The 17,432-nt window shown below is 37.0% G+C and overlaps 1 protein-coding gene and 1 long non-coding RNA gene across 3 annotated transcripts in view; one reads left to right on the top strand and one right to left on the bottom strand.

The window, feature by feature from the left end:
- Nucleotides 1–16,987, top strand: part of LOC306870864 (calcium/calmodulin-dependent protein kinase type IV-like) — a 56,227-nt gene extending 39,240 nt beyond the window's left edge. Inside the window, exons 7-12 of the mRNA XM_079418336.1 lie at nucleotides 5,570–5,660; nucleotides 7,814–7,888; nucleotides 8,056–8,131; nucleotides 8,711–8,837; nucleotides 9,887–10,039; nucleotides 15,605–16,987. Of these exons, the coding sequence (XP_079274462.1) occupies nucleotides 5,570–5,660; nucleotides 7,814–7,888; nucleotides 8,056–8,131; nucleotides 8,711–8,837; nucleotides 9,887–10,039; nucleotides 15,605–15,769 (687 nt within the window). The 3' untranslated portion in view covers nucleotides 15,770–16,987. The remainder of the gene's footprint in view (nucleotides 1–5,569; nucleotides 5,661–7,813; nucleotides 7,889–8,055; nucleotides 8,132–8,710; nucleotides 8,838–9,886; nucleotides 10,040–15,604) is intronic.
- Nucleotides 1–17,432, bottom strand: part of LOC306870868 — a 1,223,475-nt gene that overhangs the window by 291,256 nt on the left and 914,787 nt on the right. The window lies entirely within an intron of this gene.

Below are 17,432 nucleotides of genomic sequence, written 5' to 3'. Positions count from 1 at the left end.
CTACAGTTACTTTTTTTAACAGCTACTACAGTTACAGTTTACTTTTTGAATGATTACATGATTACATATTATTCACACAATAGCAATAAATTATTCATAATTGAATGATTCATAATTGATAAAACATCCGGGCCCGTATTCCTAAAGATTCTAAGAATCCTTTTAGAGAGCTCCTAATTTATCTTAAAAATGTCTAAGAGTCTTAGCTTAAAAGTGATTCAGGACCAATCTGAGGAAAAGACAAAAACTTTTATCTTAGTGAGGAGGCGGGGCTGACCCTGGTGCTAGCTATGTCACATTCTTTTGAAGACTGTGATTGGTTGGTTGTCAAGAAGGAAATAAAAGAGCGCTTTTAAGAGTAGGGTATATTATAAGCCTTCACTTTGAAATTACAGGAATAATTTTTCCTGTTTTACCATTCTCGCTCTCTCTCTCTCTCTCTCTCTTTCTCACACACACACACATTATATATTTATATATGTTCTTTATTTTTTATTTACCATGCTGTCATACTTACCATTATTTTATAGGAAATGAACAGAGACATAGCCTAATAAGTGCTGTAACAGACCCAAATCATCACTGCTGCATAGTTGCATTTTTCCAGTTGCCAAATATGTTAATGTGGTGATTACGTCCATTTCTGGTGCTATGGCATTTCAGCGCGGTGTCAGAGTTGTTAGCGTGTCTCTAATAAGATCGGTCACAAACATGATCCCTGCACGATCTAATGTGTAGCGTCTTATTAACTCACTGTCATGCATTGTGTGCAACGCATTTCTTCTCCCTCTTCATGTTTTGTCCATTTTCTCTACTGCTAAAGAAACTCTCAAGCCCCTTAAAAGTCCTCGTCCGTACTCCTAACAATTTTGGACCTTAAGACCTCTTTTAAGGGTTAAGATGCTTTCTGAATTACTTTTTTCTTTACTAGGATCTTTTCTTTAATTTTAAGAGGAAACACCCACATTTCTAAGAATTTTCTTAGAATTTTGTTACTAGGAGCAACTCTTAGCACTAAAATTTTTCATGAATACGGGCCCTGATCTTACCTTTTAATATTCATATCCATTTTTTCAACCTCTATTGAAAACCCCTGTCCTAAAGGGATAATCCACCATAAAATGGAAGTTCTAAGATCATTTACTCACCCTCATGTCACTCACAACAATGTCCTTAATACTTTATCCGGTCACACTTTATATTAGGTGGCCTTAACTACTATGTACTTACATCAAAAAATAAGTACAATGTACTTATTGTGGTCATATTGTATTTCAAAACACTTGCTGCTATTGTGGTGGGATATGGGTAAGGTTAGAGACAGGTTTGGTGGGATACGTAGGTTTAAGGGTGGGTTAAGGTGTAAGGGATGGGTCAACAGTGTAATTATAAATGTAATTACAGAAATTAATTACAGATATGTACGTACAATGTAAAAACATGTATGTACACAATAAGTGCATTGTATCAAATGATTAATTTCAATTTAAGTACATAGTAGTTAAGGCCACCTTTTGCTATATGTCTCTTTTTGTGTTCTATGAATGAAAGATTCATAGCATTAAGAATCAGCTGTAAGCCATTTTAGGTTCCCCTGAAAAGTGCAAACACTGTGGCACTATCAAAACATTACAGTAGTTTTTATGCATCCTGACCAGCCGTTGTGTCTAGAAAGCAACCATCCTACACAAAACATTTACGAGATTTACACAGAAATAAGACAATTATCTTGGGCAAAACTGTTATTTGAAACAAGTTAAGGCTAATTCACACTTCACCGACAGACGCCAACCAACACCAACATTCACCAGATTACAGTACCTCATTTCTCACACATTCTACAACCTGACAAACTCCCAATTGCTCAGTCTGTGAAAACAAGAGATGACTAATGCTAACAGGCGGCAACAGGGGTAACACATTGTTCCGACGAAACCTGCCAAACTTTTCTGTAGCCATTGGTCTGCGCCTGTCAGTGCAATGTGAAATAGGCTTTACAAAGCCAGAAGCGTAAACTTTGAAAATCATTAATTTTGCAATTCCATTTGGAGCCACTAGTGGCACATAAATTATACACTTCACCTTTAACTGTGTGGACCTACATAACGAGGCTAGTTGCTAAAATAATCTTCATGGCGTGGGGACACAGATGGCAGCAGTGGCGAGCTACAGACCTCCTGCTCTTGTCAGATGAGAGGAGGAAGAGAAGGAGAGAGATGATGTACTTTATGTGTGTCAGCTCCACTGAGTTTTGAACAGGATAGAAGTATTCCCTTCGGACCCCAGGAAAAGATAACACTCCTTCATGTCACCATAATAATTGGTGTTGGGAAGCTGGCACACTGTACTGCTCCTCCTCTGAGGAATCATTCTGCGGCTCTATTGCAAACAAACCAGTTGGAATGCTTTTACACTGGGGACTGTGGTGACTATGCCTTTATATGGGCAGTCGTGCATACTAGTTTGACAGTTGAGAGAAGTATTTGTCAGTATAAAGTTGGATCTTTCCCATGTGAATTATATATGGAAGAGTATTTGAACCTGACAATCCATATTTAGAGATGACAGATGTGGTGTGAGACTATAATAGGCCTTTTGGAAGCTTTAGCTAAGCATGCTTAATTGCAAAGTAAATACTCCAAATTATGATAAACAAATTAGATTTTCAAACCCCCAAAAAAGAGTGTAATATTAGCTGCAACAATGTTGCAAAAAATGTGACAAGGTGTTGCTATGTAGTTGCTTGAATGTTCTGGCAGTGTTGGGGAAAGTTACTTTTAAAAGTAATGCATCACAATATTGCGTTACTCCATAAAAAAGTAACTACTCCATAAGAAAATTAACTAATTTGTGTTACTTAGTTACTTTTTATGGAAAGAAACAAGAAGCAAGAATGAACCAGACTGAACAAGAAGCCAAAGTTTCAAGACTGTGTACTTATCTTTAATGAAGGGGAGCAGAATAATAATTAACACTTAAATGGAAAAAAAAAAGGTATGCAAACATAAATTGCACATAAGGCAATTTACATTAAATCTAATTAGGCTATAAAATTTATATTCGTTGTTGAAATATAATAATTTACACAGTGGCTGTCATAGCTTGTTTTCATGACTTTAAACATACATAAAAAAAATTAGACATCACTAACAGGTTAATTAAAATATAACAAATACATAAACTAATATTTAGCGAAATGCTCTTCTCTAGACGTAATTTCTCTACCGAACAAACAGGCTGTGGACACAAATAATGACTTGCCTAAGGTAAATATATACCTTGAAACACTGATTGAGAGATTACATGATGTCACAAGTCCGGGCCCTGCGCTTCTCCCTGTCGCCACCAGAGGTCACCATCTCCCTTCCTCCCGGACTCATCATGTAAATACATACACCTGTCACATCACACACACCTGTCGCACTCATTACACCCACAGCTTTTCCCAATTTCCATGGACTATTTATGCACCACGCTCCTACTACTCTGTCTGGTTAGATTAATTGTTATTGTTATTTCATGGACTGTTTGTTGCTAGTGTTTGCTCTGGGCTGGGATACACGCACCTCATTGCCGTTTTTGTATCCCAGTCCTTTTTCTGTTTTGTTTTGTGCCGTGTTGGCCTTTTTGTTTTGATTAAAGAGCCTTACCTGCACTTGGACCCAGACTCGTCTTTCCACGGTGCTTTTCACGGCGTCCCGTAACACATGAGACATGAGATGTTCATTCATGTTTATTTCATGTTATAACTAGTAGTAAAGAGGAAGGGATGATCGCGTTTACTCACGTTCTGTGCTGCCATTTGAACTGAGGCACCTACAGCGATCTGTCACAGCACATCAAAGAGCATCAAAAAATAATTTATTGTTTGAATTTTCGGACTCACCTTTATTTGTACTGCTTCAGGAGAGTGGGTAGAAGCTGAAGGGGTGATTTGTTTGTTTCTGTTCTCTGATTGGTGGAGAATCTCTGCAGAATCATGGGTAATGTAGTCTTTCAGCTGTTAAACAGCAAACTAAGTTGAAATATTGTTGGCTGATGGCTTTAACAAAAGCATATAGTGTATATTTACAACCTCATAGCTCATAGTAATTTATATTTCACTATGAGGAAAATGAATGGGATTTTTCTTCTGGAATCAGACTGTTGTACTTTATAACATATATAGCTATACAGCTGCTTGCTTGTTCTGCATAGTTACAAGGAGTTTGCTTACTAGCCAAGTCAAAATTGCTTTAACAATTAAGTATGTCCAATAGTAATGGTGATACTTGCTTTAGCAAACCGAACAGGCTAATATATGTATTAAAACCTTCCTCACATCTTCCTCATGTTGGTTCACTATCACGTTCATCAGTTCCCTCTGTAGCACATGTTAGATGGTGACCACGTGCTGTTTCTCTGTAACCAGGCAGACTCATGGCCCGTGCTACTCTGTTTAATGAGTTTCCGTGGTAACACTCACCAAGGCACTGGCAAGTGCGCCGGGCTGATTATAAACACAGATCTGTTGTGAACAGTGGACGATGGTCTAATTAGTGGTGTTTGCTAAGGCAAGCGTCACTTTTAGCATTGCTCATACTGAGGAATAGCGATCTGAACAAAGTCCTAACACTTCGGTGTAACTGGTCCATTTGTTTTATGCATATGAAATGACCTCACACACATAACAACAATCCAGAAATCTCTAGGAGTTTAATAGTGCTAAAAAACACTGAGAATCCTTAAGTAACTGCAGCAAGACTTTGACAATCACCCACAATAATTATGCCAAATGATTTGTGGAAATATTCTCAAACAATGCTGAAAGGGATAGTTCACCAAAACAACTAAATTACTATCCTTTTAAGCAGTAACAAAGCATTTTTTTCTGTCTGATAAGAGATTATTGTTTTTTGTTTCTGACGTAAATAACAGTGCTTGCAAGGCAGATAAAATAAAATAAATTAAAAATACATTACTTAAGATTGAGGAAATGTTCAGGTTTTGGCTCTCAGGTTCTACATTAATGAAATTAATGAGCCACTCATAAGTATTAAGTAAAGTGAAGTATTAAGTGAGATAAGTAAGCTGTAAGTGTTTTTCTGCATAGTCATCAGTAAATCTAATTGTACAATTTTAGAGGATTTGTATTCTGTACCATATATATATATATATATATATATATATATATAAAATCTCGAGCTCAAAGATCTTTACAATCAACAATAAAATAAATACATCAAAAACAGGATAAATAAATTAAACAATACAATAAACACATTAAAGATATAATAATAATGTTTGAGTAATATCAATGCAGTGCTGCCTTGTAATCATTGTAAAACGAAATTGGCCTATGAAATATATTAGTGCAGTTTGGTCCTAACTTTAATTTTGCTCATTATTAGGCCCAGATTAATCTGTTTACCAACCACAGAGGAGATTTCCATATGAAGTTGAAAACTGTAAATATTATTACACACATTATGATGAAAGCAACACATGTTAATTAGTGTTGCTATATTGTGCAGTCACACACCTCCGATTAATAAGAGGCAACCCCCTGTGTCTACATGTCTGTTTGCAGTATCTGCATGAGAATGGTATAGTGCACAGAGACCTGAAACCTGAGAACCTGCTGTACGCCACCTCAGCGCCAGATGCTCCGCTCAAAATAGGTAAGGCTTTTCATTCACCTGATAGGGGAACAGCAGCTAAACTTCTCTTGTTTGTGAATTAACTTGCAAACAAGCAACATGATCCTGTTGTAGATAGAGGATCATTTACTTTCAATTTTAAAGGAAGGATAATCTCTGAGATTATTGGTGCTTGTTCATGGAGTATGGATTTGAAACTCCTAATATGAAGTATTAAACATCAGAATGAGATTTAATGTCAAAAACATGTCTAGGTCGTTATTTTTTTTTTAAATCACAAAAATCTAACCTTTCATTGAACTAAAACAACTGAAAATGGGGGAAAATCTCATTCTGAAATAAATGTTTTTCTCAAATACACGTTGGACACAATTATATATATACAGAAATATAAATAGCAGAGAAAACAAAGCCCAAATTCCCTTAATCATCCATCACAATTAGAAAAACCAAAGAATATATTTCTGATGTACAGCAAAAGATAATTGAGCTTCACAAATTAGTGAAGTGGCTTTAAGCAGAGCTTGAGCGGTGAAAATTCCCATTTCCACCACCAGGGCAATAATTAAGAATTTCCAATCAACATAAAATGTTACAAAACTGCCTGGAAGAAGGAGAGTTTGAGTGGCTAAAGACTCTCCAAGGACCACAGCTGGAGAATTGCAGAAAATGGTTGAGTCTTAAAAACCTTAAAAAAAATGGACAAACAGCACCTTCATCACCACATGTTGTTTGGGAGGGTTTCAAGAAAAATTCTCCTAGCTTATCCAAAAACAAACTCCAGCATATTCAGTTATCAGACATAACTGGAACTTCAAATGGGACTGGCTTCTATGGTCAGGTGAAATAAAAAAAATGAGCTTTTTAGCAGCTTCTTTTCAAGATGGGTTTGGTGAACACAGGGATAAAAAGTACCCCATGTGTACAATGAAATATACTGCTGTATTTTTGATGTTGTGGGCCTATATTTCTGCTGGGGGTCCTGGACATCTTGTTTAGACACATGGCATCATGGATTCTATCAAATACCAACAGATAAAAAATCAATAAGTGACTGACTCTGTTAGAAATCTTATAATGGGCCATGTTTGGATCTTCCAGCCGTACAATAATCCAAACACAAACCTCAAAAACAACACAAAAATGGGTCACTGAGCACAAAACCAAGCTTCTTGTGCTGGCCATTCCAGTTCTCTGAACTGAACCCTATAGAAAATGAGTGGGGTGAACTGAAGAGAAGAAGCGCCAACATAGAGCTATGAATCTGAAGGGTCTGGAGAGATTCTGGATGAAGGAATGGTCTCTGATCTCTTGTCAGGTGTTCTCTAACCTCATCAGGCATTATATAAAATAAGAGTTGTTAAACTGGCAAATGGAGGTTTCAAAAAGTATTGAATAAAAGGGTGCCGTTAATTGTGGCCAATGGGTATTAGAGAAAAAAAATTATTTCATAATGATACCCCCCCCCCCCCCATTTTAAATTCTTATTCTCCAATGAAAGGTTAGATTTTTGTGAATTTTTTAAATAAAATATCAAAAGGAATGAACAATGCAGCTTCATTTTCACAGCCTTCTTTGATCATATTATACCTACTTTGCCAATAATTCTGACCATGACTGTATGTATATGTATTCTTACTGACCCAAGATTCTTACTGACCCATATTGTAGGTAAATATGTATTTTGATTATATATTATATTAACAACAATAAAAAATAAATAATAAAATTGTTAAAATAAAAAGGCTCTTGTATTAGTGTTTATTGTAAAGGTATTACAGTGTGTATGTATGCATGTATATATATATCTGTGTGTGTGTTCATGAGAATTGGGGTATGCATAATTATCATTACAGTTACGTTGCAATGCACAAATTTTTAATGGTTAATTTTATCTTAGCAATTTTTTATTTATTTATTTTTTTTTTCTGTAAAATATGAACTGCTCTCCACATGTCATGAGATTCACCTCACAGACTTCCACCAAAGAAGGGACTAGAGCCGTATCTGGGGACCAGAATATCATAGAGACTTGAGCGAACACATGGCAACCACCCAGAACACCCCATCAGCTGCTTAGCGATGCTCTGCTATGTCTTAGCAAGGTTTGCTTTTGCAAGAGCCATTTCAGAAAATGTAAAACTGTTTTTCTTTGGTGTGATTTATCTTTACAGCGGATTTTGGTTTGTCGAAAATTGTAGACGATCAGGTAACAATGAAGACTGTGTGTGGGACTCCAGGCTATTGTGGTGAGTTTATTAAAGAGGATTTTTTTTTTAACAGAGCACCATCTGTGGCCATCAGTTGCACAAAGAGAATTACAGAGAAGATGTAGTCTTTTTACTGCATTAGTGCAGCAGAGCGTCGCCTCCCCCTTTATTCTTTTCTTCTGATGTTCTGTCTTTCTCTCTCTCAGCTCCTGAGATTTTGCGGGGATGTGCCTATGGCCCTGAGGTTGACATGTGGTCTGTGGGAGTTATCACGTACATTTTGTGAGTGACACGACATACTTGTCTAAAGTTATTCTTTCACAAGAATGCTGTGCTTAGTCATTCAATCTCTCTGTTGTATCAATCGCGAAACGCTGGTTTTGTCTCAGATCAGCCTCACTGGTGAAATGCTTGAAGCACGCTTTGAACTTCTAGGTGTAATTCCAGGAATTGGATGTAGTTTCTTTTACAAAAGCATAAAGTCTAAGAAAGTTTGACAGAAAACAAAACTAAAACTCTTTTTAAAAAATCAGTAAATGTTTTAAACCCATTTCATCCATTTGTAAGAAACTGACTGGAATTTAGATTTATTCACTGAAAAACTGAGCATTTTCAAACAATAGATAATAATATTAGATGATAATAATCAGCATATTAGAATGATATCTGAAGGATTATGTGACACTAAAAACTGAAGTAATGGGTGCTAAAAATTCAGCTTTGCTATCACAGGAATAAATTACATTTTAAAATATATTAAAATAGAATACAATTCTTTAAAATTGTAGTTCAGTGTCACTTTGTTAGGGGTGAAGCTGATGTTAAAACTAGCACTGTTTTTTGTTTTCATCCTCTGTACAGGTTATGTGGTTTTGAGCCCTTTTTTGATGACAGAGGAGACCAGTACATGTTTAAACGCATCCTGAACTGTGAATATGAATTTGTCTCCCCCTGGTGGGACAATGTGTCTCTCAATGCCAAGGACCTTGTGAGTAAATCTCAATATACATAAATTCACTAATAACCCTCATGAAATCCCTAAGCATAAAATCATCACTCACTCACACACACACACACACACACACACACACACGCACATATGTGGTTTATGGGGACTCTCTATTGGCATCATGGTTTTTATACTGTACAAACTGTATTTTCTATCCCCTTACAGTTACCCTACCCCTAAATCTACCCCTTACACAAAAAGTTCAGCATTTTTAGATTTTCAAAAAAGCAGGACAAAAAACAGGAAGTGTCCTCATCATGTTGACGTTGTAGTAACCATGACGCTATATATGTACATCCTCATAAATAATATTTACCAGAACACACACACAGAGAAGAACTTTTTGATGTCTTTTAAGTCATTTTCATATCTGCTGTATATTATATTTTATACTTTGAAATAGTTCAAATGTTAAGTTCTAATTAGAGGATCTGCGTTTGCCACTGTATGAAAAACACTCACCTGTGAGAGCACATCAGTTCAATCCTATTTCAGTACACCAAGCTCTGCATTGCTTGGCAACAGTAAACTGCCTACAGTTATGCTAATGAACTAAATAACTTTGTGGGAGAATTATTTAGACACACACACACACACACACACACACACACACACATACATATATATCACTTCTGCTACATGTTGTTCCTAACAACACCCCTTAGTAAAATCACTTACAAATAGAATATTGCTATATTAGACTTAAATGTTGCATTTTTAAGAATTTAGGGTTCCACAAAGAAACTTTCAGCAAACAGGTTTTTTGGTAATGGGAAGGTTCCATGGATGTTAAAGATTCTTCATGGATCCATTGATGCAAATAAAGATACAATATTTTAATAGTGAGAAAACCCACCCTGTTTTTAGCACTGATCAATTGTAATCACCAAAACAGGCCTTATTTAGCCGATAAGAACATTTTGCCAATCAGAAACATCTCTGATTTTGCTCGTTCAGTAATGATGATGTTGGGTTTCAAATCTATATTTGTAAGCTGAAAGTGTTACTCATCTTTTTTGGCTTCACAGGTGAAGAAACTGATTGTCCAGGATCCAAAGAAACGGCTGACGACACAGCAGGCACTGCAGCACCCCTGGGTGACTGGAAAGGCTGTTAACTTCACTCATATGGACACAGCTCAGAAGAAACTCCTGGAGTTCAATGCTCGAAGAAAACTCAAGGTTTGAGGTTTTTGGCTAAATGACATATTTTCATCAAGGTTTTACCCCTCAAAGCCTACTGTATTATATTTGATACTCAAATTTCTGAAGGCCTCTAAATTTTTAACATGATTGGGTCTAGTGCCCCCTCTGGTCTAGTGCCCTGAGCATGTTCCCGGTAGCCCTGTGTGTTACTCTGGCCCTACACATGTACATGTGTATTTTGTTGTGAAATCATTACAGAATTTTATTAAGTAAATGTCAGAAGACATTTTATTTTGTTAGTAATATTTTAAGATGAACACTTAAGATTTTTTGATTATTCATACATTATTATTATTATTTTTTTTATTCATGTTAATTTTGTGTTCAAAATTTACCACATTTATGTAGTAAACAAGTACACCATGAATCCATTTTCCAAACCGTGTTTTTGGCTTGTCCTGAATCACTACGGTACACTATTATAAGTGTTTATATTCGGACTATTTTAGACTGGTTCAGGTAGGTACCGCTGCGGAGTAGCCCGGTACCCACGTGATTCGTCATAGACATAAACAGAGAGAAGTAGCTCCGGCTACAATGTTCTTCCACAACATGCATGCAGTTCTGTTTATTAACCGCTAGAGCGCCAAAAGTTACGGACTGCAGCTTTAAAATGTGAGTATCAAATATGATTTTTGTACATCTCTCAATCATTACTGTAGTGCATTGCAAAATGAAAATTACCATCCAAGATGGATTTGAGTTTCTTTCTTCAGCGGAACAGATTTTGAAAAATGAAGCATTATATAACTTACTCACCAGTGGATACTCTGCAGTGAATGGGTGCCCTCAGAATGAGACAAAAACATCATGCATAATCCACATGACTCTAGTCCATCAATTAATGTCCTGTGAAAATGAAAAGCTGAGAAATATACACAGATCAAGCACTGTTTACAAGCAACAACTGTCCAGAACAGTTTTAAACAAATATGTTGGTGGATTTTGATGTGAAAGGACAACAGGGCATTGACTTTTTTACTGGAGGAAACATTATTATGGATTATGGAGTCACATGTTTGCCAGAAACAATGCTTTAAAGTTAAATAATGGATTTATTTCTCACAAACACACAGCTCTTTTTCTGCTCCATTTTCTGAAACCATTAAACACAAAACCTAACCTAAACACTATTTACAAAACCTCTGACTCCTCTCGCAAAATGAAACGTTCGCCTCAAAACAGTTTTACCTGTGTTTAAAATCAAGCACTGCTCTCAAATCAGAAACAAAGTGATCAAAATGATATACACTATCAAGCAGTAAGTAAACAATACACCAAAAAATAGAAAACACATTGTTCAAAACATATAGTTCTCTGGGAGAAGTACATTTTTAATCTCAAAACAAATTTAATATTTTTCCGTCATTGTCTTTTGATGAACAAAAACATGTTCTATCATAGTAGCTCAAAATTGATCAGAAATTACTACTCTGCTTTGCTCTTTGCAATTTTTTTGTTCTTCCTCCTCCTTGTACCCCTATTTTTACAGTACTGTACCCTGCATCTCACAAACTTGTCCTTTGTCTCTGTGATACTGTAATTCTTGTTCTTTGTTGATATGAACCTGCAACCAGTCAAAATCTATTGAGCAGACATTACTGTTAACAAATTTGTTCATTGTACAGTATACAGCCTACAATGCACTGTACTACAGTATACAATACTAAAAGGGACAAAAATCAAAGGAGTAAACATGCGATCACTGTGCTTCTTCTTGTCTTTGGGCTGGGTCAGGCCAGAGCACTTCGTCGACATCACAAGCAATATTGTCCCTCCTGAGGCAACGGGGGAAGAAGCCTCTTGTGTGCTGTATCCAGCCCCGACATGATTCCTCACCTATTTCACCACAGGCTAAATCCATGGCTTGCAGCAGATTTACTCTGGTGTAGGGTTGTCTATCATATACTTTCCATCTCCGAGAGGAGAAAAACTCCTCAATCAGATTCAGGAAAGGTGAGTATGGAGGGAGGTACAAGTTCATAAACTGCCCATTGATGTTAAATCATTCCCTTACCGGAGCAGCTCGGTGGAAACTGACATTGTCTCACACTATCACATAGGTGGGAATGGGATTCTCATTTAGCTCTTGATCCTGCTGTTCAAATAAAATATCTCTTAGATTGGCAATAAATCTTAGAAGGTGCTGGGTGTTATATGGCCCGAGTGTAACATGGTGATGTAGAACACCATGGTTGCTGATAGCAGCACAGATTGTGATTTTGCCACCTCGTTGACCAGGGACTTCAACAATGGCCCGCTATCCAATCATGTTTCAGCCTCTCCGTCTCCTCTTTGTTAGATTGAAGCCTGCTTCATCGACAAAGATGAAGTCATGAGGTCTGTCCAAGGATTCCAAGTCAAATATTGTCTGTGTAGAAATACAATATATTGTATTTAGAATTTTGTAAGTCGTACAGAGACTGTACTATACTCTAGAGTACAATTAGGCCTACTGTATGCACTTCTGATTCACATACATTGTATGTACTGAAGAGAAATTTATGTGTTAGTACTGTAGACAATCTGGATTACAGTAAATGTCTCTGAATGTACACTTACTTGCACATATTGAGCTCGCAGTTTTTTCACCCTTGGTGAGTTGCGCTCAAAAGGTACCCTGTATACTTGTTTAATTTGCATCCTGTTATGATGGAGGAAATGCTCACACTGTCGATTCCCTGGAAGTGTGTGTTGTCTTGTATCACTCGTTCCTGGATTTCTCTGAGTCGTATTACATTATTTTGAAGGACCATGCCCACTATAACGGCTTCTTGCTCCCGAGTGAATATAGCTGTCCTTCCACCTGCATGTGGCAGCCTTGCAATTCTACAAAAAGTAGATGTGCAGTTACAACAAATATTCATGCAGTACTATGCATACAGTGATGAACTTTATAAATGTCTATTGAAACAGCTGCATATAGTGTAGTACAGTAAATTTGCTATTACAAAAATACAGTAGTATACTGTACCTGTTCTCTTATCTGAATGTCCTTACTATGGTGGACATACAGGTCCTTCTCAAAAAATTTGCATATTGTGATAAAGTTCATTATTTTCTGTAATGTACTGATAAACATTAGACTTTCATATATTTTAGATTCATTACAACACAACTGAAGTAGTTCAAGCCTTTTATTGTTTTAATATTGATGATTTTGGCATACAGCTCATGAAAACCCAAAATTCCTATCTCAAAAAATTAGCATATTTCATCCGACCAATAAAAGAAAAGTGTTTTTAATACAAAAAAAAAAAAAGGTCAACCTTCAAATAATTATGTTCAGTTATGCACTCAATACTTGGTCGGGAATCCTTTTGCAGAAATGACTGCTTCAATGCGGCGTGGCATGGAGGCAATCAGCCTGTGGCACTGCTGAGGTGTTATGGAGGCCCAGGATGCTTCGATAGCGGCCTTAAGCTCATCCAGAGTGTTGGGTCTTGCGTCTCTCAACTTTCTCTTCACAATATCCCACAGATTCTCTATGGGGTTCAGGTCAGGAGAGTTGGCAGGCCAATTGAGCACAGTAATACCATGGTCAGTAAACCATTTACCAGTGGTTTTGGCACTGTGAGCAGGTGCCAGGTCGTGCTGAAAAATGAAATCTTCATCTCCATAAAGCTTTTCAGCAGATGGAAGCATGAAGTGCTCCAAAATCTCCTGATAGCTAGCTGCATTGACCCTGCCCTTGATAAAACACAGTGGACCAACACCAGCAGCTGACATGGCACCCCAGACCATCACTGACTGTGGGTACTTGACACTGGACTTCAGGCATTTTGGCATTTCCCTCTCCCCAGTCTTCCTCCAGACTCTGGCACCTTGATTTCCGAATGACATGCAAAATTTGTGTCCAGTGCTGCTTCTCTGTAGCCCAGGTCAGGCGCTTCTGCCGCTGTTTCTGGTTCAAAAGTGGCTTGACCTGGGGAATGCGGCACCTGTAGCCCATTTCCTGCACACGCCTGTACACTGCAGGTCCCCCAAGGTCTGGAATCGGTACTTCTCCACAATCTTCCTCAGGGTCCGGTCACCTCTTCTCGTTGTGCTGTTGTGCTGCGTTTTCTGCCACACTTTTTCCTTCCCACAGACTTCCCACTGAGGTGCCTTGATACAGCATTCTGGGAACAGCCTATTCGTTCAGAAATTTCTTTCTGTGTCTTACCCTCTTGCTTGAGGGTGTCAATGATGGCCTTCTGGACAGCAGTCAGGTCGGCAGTCTTACCCATGATTGCGGTTTTGAGTAATGAACCAGGCTGGGAGTTTTTAAAAGCCTCAGGAATCTTTTGCAGGTGTTTAGAGTTAATTAGTTGATTCAGATGATTAGGTTAATAGCTCGTTTAGAGAACCTTTTCATGATATGCTAATTTTTTGAGATAGGAATTTTGGGTTTTCATGAGCTGTATGCCAAAATCATCAATATTAAAACAATAAAAGGCTTGAACTACTTCAGTTGTGTGTAATGAATCTAAAATATATGAAAGTCTAATGTTTATCAGTACATTACAGAAAATAATGAACTTTATCACAATATGTTAATTGTTTGAGAAGGACCCTGTAGAAAATCGGCTCAAATTGGGTTGCACTCTAAGTCCTGCTTCCCTCATTGTCAGTCCATGGACAAGAACATGGTCTATAACTGTTGCTCGAATTTCATCAGATATTTCCACTCTTTGTCTTCCTCTTCCTCTTCGTCCTCCTGTTCCTCTTTCTTGCACTCCTCCTCCTCCTCCTCTTCCTCCTCCTCCTCCTCTTCTTCGCCCACCTCGCATACGCACTCGTCCTCATCCTCTCACATTGTTTCTTCTATCCATTCTCAGACTTTCTCCTTCCCACCTTCAACAACCTGTTTGCTCTCTGAACTGGCTTATATTGGTTGTCACATCATTTGAAACAGGTTACATCCATTTTGAGTGGTTGTGCTCAAATGACATGTGTTCTCTATTTGTATTTGATTGTTGCCACTTGTGTTTACCAGTATGGATGACACGTGCATTAGAGTGCAGAATGTGTTTTGAGAATGAGAATGTGCTTAGAGTTTTGCAGAAAAGTCTAAGTGAGATCTGCAAATTGTGTTTTAAACTGTGAAATGGTTTTAAGGTATTGACAACAGACTGCACAATTAGCTAAATGAGGTCAGGCAACTGAGAACTTTGTTCAGCCAATGGGTTTTAGTGTTTTAGCAATTGAGAAAAACTGTAATTGATGTACTGGAGTCATTTGGATTACATGTGGATTATTGTGATGTTTTTATCAGCTGTTTGAGCTCTCATTCTGATGGCACCCATTCACTATGGAGGATCCATTGGTGAGCAAGTGATGTAATGCAAATTGTTTTCCAAATCTGTTCTGATGAAGAAACAAACTCGTCTACATCAGGATGAGTAAATTTTCAACAAATTTCTATTTTTGGGCAAACTGTTTGTTTAACATGAATTAAAACCAAACATTAACAAATAATAATCAATGCAACAAAATGTACTTGAATATAAAGTTATGAAATTCTAAACAATGCACACCCCTGTGTTTATGTTTCCACAGGCAGCGGTCAAAGCGGTGGTAGCTTCAACTCGATTGGGCAGCGCAGGAAGCCATGGCAACCCAGACAGCAACAAAACCGACAGCAGTCCCTCCTCTATCAAAGAGAAGACAGCAGAGGTTCAGCCAGACACTGAACAGCCTCAGATTCAAAATGAAGGCTCTTAGATCTCCACAGAGCCTCACTGGAACTCAAACTTCTTCCCTTCAAGAAAGGAACATTGCTTTTCGCAAGTGGGCCTCATAAAGGACAGAACGGATGGGCTTTGTTTGGTTCTCCTGCATGCGGACTTGTTTGTCTATAGAAACGTCCCACATTGTGAAACGTCCCATACCATGCCAACATTTGATAAATCCGTAACTTCGGATTTTGTACAGTGAATGAACATCATTGGATGGTAATGAGAAGAACCAAAAGTCTTCAGATGATCATTATATCTATGGCAGTTCATATTTATATTATCATGCTTTTTATAGATAATTGCCAAATTATCATAGTACTTTCAAGGACATATTTTGCTTTTTAGCTGTATAAACCATATTTGTGCTGCTTTTTATTGAAATCATTTTATTCATTAAGGGTTTTTACATAATATTGGTCACTGGTAGAGAAGGATGTGGACATCGAACTAAACCTTTACATAACTGAGAATGCCTTATCATATACCATTTTTTTATAATTCATTCAAAATTATAATTTTAAAATACTACTAAACAATAAGCATATTGTACTTTTTTAAAAATAGGGATATACAGATTTCTTCTTTACTTTCATTTAAATCAGTTTTGAGAACATGATATTAGGCCTATCTGACACACACACAAATTGCAATGAAAAACACTCCCTTGTGCCAAAACGTTCTTCATTTTAAGTAGACTTCACATCTCATTCATCATCTCACATTAAAAAGTCCTGCTAATTTCGGAATTTTCCTTAAAAAATATATATCTTAATGCCTTATTGGCAATATAATTCATCTCAAAATTGCTCAGTGCTTTACCAATGAGTCTGTGATTTAAACACACATAGAAGAACATGGAGGAGTTTTTTGAACCTATTCAATACTCTTTAAAGCATGCTTGTATTGTATGGTATGAGGGAATGCTGTTTGATAATCATATGTAAGGAATGTAATGTGGATATACAGGGGTTCATGTTTTGCATGTAGGAATGTTATCTTAACTGCTGCAATTGTCTTTTTAAATGCACTGTATTTTACAGATAAGACTCGCTGTCTAATTAACAGTATGATATTGGAGGCCATTTGATGGTCACTTTGTACATGACACTAGTGTGTCAACTTTGTTTATCTGCCTGTTTCTTATCTAATGACTCAAAATGCCAATAAGATAGCACTGAATATTACTTGCAGAAATAAAGAATGCAAAAAAAGAGACTGTTTCTGGATCACTGCGTAAGTTCTGTATGGGTGTTATTTATTCGTTTTTCTCGATTGCTTAAACACATTTCTTGAAATTATGCCTCTCTTTTTTTTAGCAAAACTCTAAACAAATCCATTCTAACTAATAGAAACGTGTAGAAAATATGCTTGACTGTTTATGACAACTAGATCAACCATTTTGCATTTACCATAATGACTTATATGAACTAGTAACTGATGATTTAAGAAACCACAGACAAATGTACATAATCAATTGCATGAATGTACCAAAGCAATTCCAACTTGTTCAAAAGAATGAGAAGCTTTTTATGATGTGCACAAGTGACTAGATGATGTTGAACAAGTAGTTTTGAGAATTTCATTACTGATCTGAGAACTGCACCAAAACCACTGAGAAAAACTAAGCTGATTTTGGCTCTTTTATCTAT

This window comes from Barbus barbus, assembly GCF_936440315.1.
Source record: "Barbus barbus genome assembly, chromosome: 6".
NCBI lineage: Eukaryota > Metazoa > Chordata > Actinopteri > Cypriniformes > Cyprinidae > Barbus > Barbus barbus.
The sequence above is the reverse complement of the archived record's forward strand: the minus strand, read 5'-3'. Positions and strand labels throughout refer to the sequence as shown.